Raw genomic sequence first — 6,000 nt, forward strand, 5'->3', positions numbered from 1 at the left:
AGCTTGAAAAAAATGGGGGAAACATATAGAATTTCTAAAGTTAATGAACAAAAATGGTGTTTTAACCAGTGGTTTAAAAAACGGATCGGTGCCCCGGATCGAGCACCTCAAAAACCCATCAGGATCGGTGAATCGGCGATCCGAATCGGGAATCGGCCTAATCGGTAGGATTAAGACTTAAATAACATCCAAAAAAATTATTAAAATTCATTATAAATGTTGTTTTTTAGGAATCCAATAAGAAATGGAGGTACTACATTATTAACTTTCATTTTTTTCATCAATATACGAATATTGAGATTTTTTTCCCTATATGAACTTATATTAACCATTAAATTTACATCACATAAAAGAAAAATCATAGAATTATCATGGATGAAATATATAATCATAGATGGACTACAATAAAGAATTGATAAAATCGATGAAAAAAAGGCTACCAAAAATGGCCACCAAAATCGATAAAAAATGGCCATCACTAACTAACTATAATCTTATATACTAAAATTGAAATTGTTGGTTTACATTTTATAATTATTTTACTATACAATAATAAAAAATCCAAAATATCTTATAATATCATCTAATTTAAAGTATATTATCGACAATTGTAAGAAAATTAGTAAATTACATAATTTATAATGCAAATAAATTAATAAATATAATAAAAGATAGTAAATTACATAATTTATCATGTAAATAAATTAATAAATAAAATATAAGATTTGGTTATCAATATAGAAATTATTAGAATGCATACCAATTTTCGATACCAATTTTTGAAATTACACTTCAATTTTTCAAAAATCTATCTTTTTAGGTTTCTAATTTTTTTGGTTTCAAAAATCAAATTTTTTAGGTTTCTGGAATAATTGCAACTCAAATGCGTGCTTGAAAAGCATAATACTTGTACTACTTTTTATTTATTTATTGACAATAAATACTTGTTGTATTACCTTTTATTTATTTTATTGACAAGAAAAATAAGAAGACGATGCTGCCCAAGTAACTTTTATGTTTTTGTCAAAGTAACTTTTATGTTTTTGCCAAGGTAACTTTTTTTTGCCAAGATAACTTTTATTTTTTTTGTCAATATAACTTTTACTTTTTTGTCAAGATAACTTTTATTTTATTTTTTTGACAAAAAGTTATTTTTTTTGTCAAGGTAACTTTCATTTTTTGTCCTAACTTTTATTTTTTGTCAAGGTAACTTTTATTTTTTTCGAAAAAAAAAAATTTTTGTCAAGGTAGTTTTTATTTTTCTGTCGTAACTTTAATTTTTTTGTCAAGGTAAATTTTATTTTTTTTTGTCATAAATTTTATTTTTTTTGTCAAGGTAACTTTTATTTTTTTGACAAATATTTATTTTTTTGTAAAGGTAATTTTTTTTTTTTATCATAACTTTTAGTTTTCTGTCAATGTAACTTTTATTTTTTTTGTCATAACTTTATTTTTTTGTCAAGCTAACTTTTATTTATTTTTTGACAAAAAAACTAAAAAGATGGTGGAAAATAATCGATGATTAAATGCCACTAGGATATTTTTTATTTGATTTTTGGGATCTACTTATTAATAACTAGATGATTATTTTGAGACAAAAAAAAATTTGGGTTATCTAAAAATTGGACATTCAAGCACGTAGTACATTGTACTTGAAAAACATCTTTTTTAATGTTCATATTTGCTCAAGAATTTACATCGCCAAAGTCTTAAGAATATAGGCTTAAGATTTGTATTATGGATCCCACGGGAGCACAACGTCAGTACGGAGAAATTTGCACGAACAAAATGCTACCTCGTCTACTACCGGTGGTTTAAAAATTAAAAGTAAAAGTCTCACATCGAAGACTTTGGAGATTGAATGCCACGATAAAAGGCAATCCCAACGTCATGTTAACGTGTTCTTGAGGTGAGCATGAGGAAGAACGATAAGGAAGTTGGTTGTGTGTACAGTGGCGGCCCACAAAGAGTATGTTGTATACTGTAGTGTTTTACTGTAGCAATACTGCAGCGACTCGGGTTTTACTGTAATGACACGAGCGGTTTACTGTAGTGAATTGCCGGTTCTTATCTAGAACCGGGTGATAGTGTGTATTTCATTGGAATCGACATGGGGTGGCCGATTCCCGTGTCGACTCGGACGAGTCCGTTGCGACTAGCCGTTTTTTAAAACACTGGTTTTAACCTTTTAGAATGAACACTGGGAAGTAAAATGAGTCGTTGGTATCATGAAAACCACGAACTAGATATCTGTCTGTAATCAACCTCAATGGACACTGAGACACATTGGACACTTATAAAATCCAGCCAAAAACATGGCATGACACAGCTAGATGCGTCAAGCCATGTTCAAGTCGTGGCCCTCAGCATGTCCAAGTGACAGACACAATACTTGTCAGAAAAGGGAAAAGAAACAATAGAATCAATTAAGATAAACAATACAAAATAAGACAGTAGAAAAGCAAATTATATATTATATAATGGTTTGATTTTTTGATAATTTCTTAATTGCATCGATCAAGACCTTAGCAAGTGACAAAATATTACCTCAAACGAAGCCACGATCAAAAAATCCTTAGAGTAATGTGTAGGATAATTCCAAACATTATTATCGTTACTGGAAATAATTATTCTCCTGTAGGAATGGTTTGGAAGATCCAAAAATAGTGGTATTGTCTAGCAACAACATAATGGAGGCAGTCAATCAATATAGATTGATCTGAAATGTGATTCAAATCCAATATAGCACCTATGGGTACATAAGAAATGTATAGATGAGATTATTTTTAATGAATAGATCTGATCACAACTTCGAATATGGAATTCAAAGGGATCAAATGGGAAATGATACTCTGAATCATATAACTATAATGAAATATACGATCAACCAACATTTATCGAATTTGAAAAAGAGTCAGAAGAAATGGTTCAATCCTCTTATTTCTCGAACCGAGAGATCCATGAATCGGGATCCTAATGCGTATAGATACAAATGGTCCAATGGGAGCAAGAATTTTGAAGAATATTTGGAACATTTCGTTTCTGAACAAAGAACTGTTTTCAAGTAGTGTTCGATTGATTACATATTAATCAACTTTCGATTGATTGGTCCAAGACACTTTGTCTCTTTTTGTCCAAGTAACTTCTTTTTTGTCTAAGTCACTTCCTTTTTTCTTTGTGAGTATAAAGAATTTCCTCCTTCATGGGTCTGAGATCCACATCTATGAATTGAAAGGTCCGAATGATCAACTCTACAATCAGTTGTTAGAATCAATAGGCGTTCATTTGAACAAATTGAAACCTTTCTAATTAGATGATCATGATACTTCCCAAAGATCGAAATTATTGATCAATGGAGGAACAATAGCACAACAACGTGAAACCCCATTCACAAATGGGAAACAAATATTCCTTATCCCACACCTCATAAGCAGATAACCGGTCGCCTTATTTAGGTGCATGTTTCCAATCTAGATAGCATCAATAACAATGATGCAGGTAGAAACTACATCCCTTCTACACATCTCACAGACAAAGAGAGTAGAAAGAGAGTAGACAATCCACCCAACAATGTGAAACCCATTCACAAATGGGAGACAAATATTCCTTATCCCACGCTTTATAAGCAGATAACTGGTCACCTTATTTAGGTACCCGTTTCCAATCTAGATAGCATCAATAACAATGATTCAGGTAGAAAATATATGTTTGCCCCACAGTGATCTCAAGTGGTAATACTCCACATCATCAGCATGTATTTTTTATCCACACAATGATGTGGTTTAATAATGGCATCAAATCCAAATGCCAAACCTATTTCTGATTTGAGTTAGTTGCCTTGATATGAAGCAACCTACAATTCAGTCCTCTGAAATTATTGGCAATATTTCATTTTGGTAGGTTAATTTGGTTTGTATGATGGACAAAATCTGAACCCTTGACCTCCTTCATAAAACTGGGTATTATAGTCTAGACCAAAGGCCTTGGGATGGTCAGTTTCATGTTTTATTAGTTTTGCTATCCATTTTCTCCCATAAGCTTCCCACTTTTCTCAATTCATGGAAAATAAAGAAACTATTATCGCTTAGTGCACAGTTAAGAATTAAGCGATGTGGAATGTCTGCAAGGAGATAATTGTAATTAGGGCCCTTCCATATGAGAAGGCATCCGCACTTCAAGTGAATCAAATTTTATTTTTTCATGAACTAATAAAGCATAACAAGATTGATTGTCACAAGCAACTCATAAGTGCCATCATCCTTACTAATTTGGTAGAGTTTAAGGGGGGTTTTGGATAATGAACTCATTTTGTGATGATGTCGAGTGATCAGATATATTAGAGGTTGTATTTATACCTTTTCCTATCTTATGCATTTGTAAGGGTATTTATTGTCAACTTCATAAAATATTCAAAACCTCACTGCCATACTGACTGAGAATCAATTTAACGTTTGTCCATGGTATAGCTAGTGAAAACTGTTAAAATGCATGAACATACATATCTAATCAAAATTATGTTACCTATCAAAAAATAAAAGCTTGGGCATGCATATGTAGGCAAACATTGTTAGATTTTGAAAGAAACAGTAGAAAACTGCATCATACCACATAAGCTAAGAGTATTTGCATCTTTTGTGAAAGATTGACCAAATACTTTCCAACTTCCACGAATCAGATTATGAATGTAGAACTAAATATAAAAGGAACTGCTAAAGAGAGAAAACAAAGGTAAAATAAAGAACTGAGACAAGTCCCCAATTAAAAGAGAATTTCAGTATAATGCATGAAGTAATAAAATATGCAACAGTAAAATATTACCCAAAAAGCAAGACTCATGCAGAAAACCTCACGGCAATTAAAAATTTTACAATTCAATGACTCATTGCAGGGTAGCTAGAAAAGAGCCCGGCTTATCAAGCACAACTTCTTATCCTTCAAAGACCGATTGAGTTCGTATAACATCCAAGAAAATTAGTTCTCTTTCGGCATTTCAGCCAGAAACAAACTAATCAATGAGAAATAAATAGTACACTTCTTTTCTATAATATCTAATTTTGAACTAATTTCAGCTGCCATAAATGTGAGATGAGAACTGTCTCCATTTACAGTTTCAGCTGAAACCGTATGGAGGCTAGTGTAACCACCCACCCACTGTTTCTTATTCTTCCACCCAAAACAAGGGTGCATACGACTACGTTTCGGCCACCAGCTATTTTCCCCAGAAATAGATGGAACTAAAAAGCAAGTGCGGTGAAATTAGCTCCAAATTCATTTCCCTGTATACGTACCTTTGAAAGACGATCTTGGCCGAAGTTAGCGGCCAACCCTGCACCAGCCCCTTTCGATTCTGTTACTGCTTCGCAGAAAACACCAACCCTCTTTTGAATGCTCAGTGATCTCGAGCTTCTAAAGCAATAAATCCATGGATTCCTCGATATCAATGGGTTACAACAAGTATGTGAGGCTCCTTTACTACTGATACTATGACCACTATCCCAATTGCCAAGAGAAATGGCGAGCTTGAATGGAGCTATGGCCATCTTCTGATAAATCTTCTGATAAGTGCCTTTGGTCAAAAAATTGCGCCAAAAACGAAAAAGGACGACTCTGTGATCAGATAATTAGGGTTTAATCAGAAGCATTCTAGGTGTCTTAAGATGCTGGAATGAGGGACTCTCAGGGCAAGATAGAGAAAGAGAAGCTTCCTTTCGTTTTATCTTCAATTTGAACCCTGTGTGGCCCAGAAAAATGCTCTTTTACGCGCGTTTCCTCTGCTATTTATTTACACTTTTATACACTGCGGTTCAAATGCTGCCGTAGGTGTGATGCCCACATACGGCCTGGGCAATCTTTGCGGTGCGCAGCCGTATGGGAGATTTCCAAATGAGGTGGCATTTTGCATATTGAATTTTGGAAAAAGTTTTATATAAGTGCGACGCGCTAAGCATTCTAATTAGGGTGCACTTCAAAATTTTCAGTAGAAGAAGTTGTTTTGATGTC

General features: G+C 33.2%; 1 protein-coding gene across 18 annotated transcripts in view; it reads right to left on the minus strand.

The window, feature by feature from the left end:
* The window catches only part of LOC18423214 (Small GTP-binding protein), a 95,098-nt gene extending 89,416 nt beyond the window's left edge, over positions 1-5,682 (minus strand). For all 18 annotated transcript variants that reach the window (XR_016054184.1, XR_016054182.1, XR_016054183.1 and 15 more), the window contains exon 1: positions 5,289-5,682. Coding sequence is in view for 8 of the 18 variants with exons in the window: in XM_088864929.1 (XP_088721055.1) it covers positions 5,289-5,540 (252 nt within the window). In the remaining 10 variants the exon portion in view is untranslated. The remainder of the gene's footprint in view (positions 1-5,288) is intronic.
* Positions 5,683-6,000: the final 318 nt, after the last annotated feature.

The sequence above is a fragment of the Amborella trichopoda genome, chromosome 4, assembly GCF_054954075.1.
Source record: "Amborella trichopoda isolate Santa Cruz 75 chromosome 4, AtrichopodaSantaCruz75HAP2 v2.0, whole genome shotgun sequence".
In the NCBI taxonomy this organism is placed as follows: Eukaryota; Viridiplantae; Streptophyta; class Magnoliopsida; order Amborellales; family Amborellaceae; genus Amborella; species Amborella trichopoda.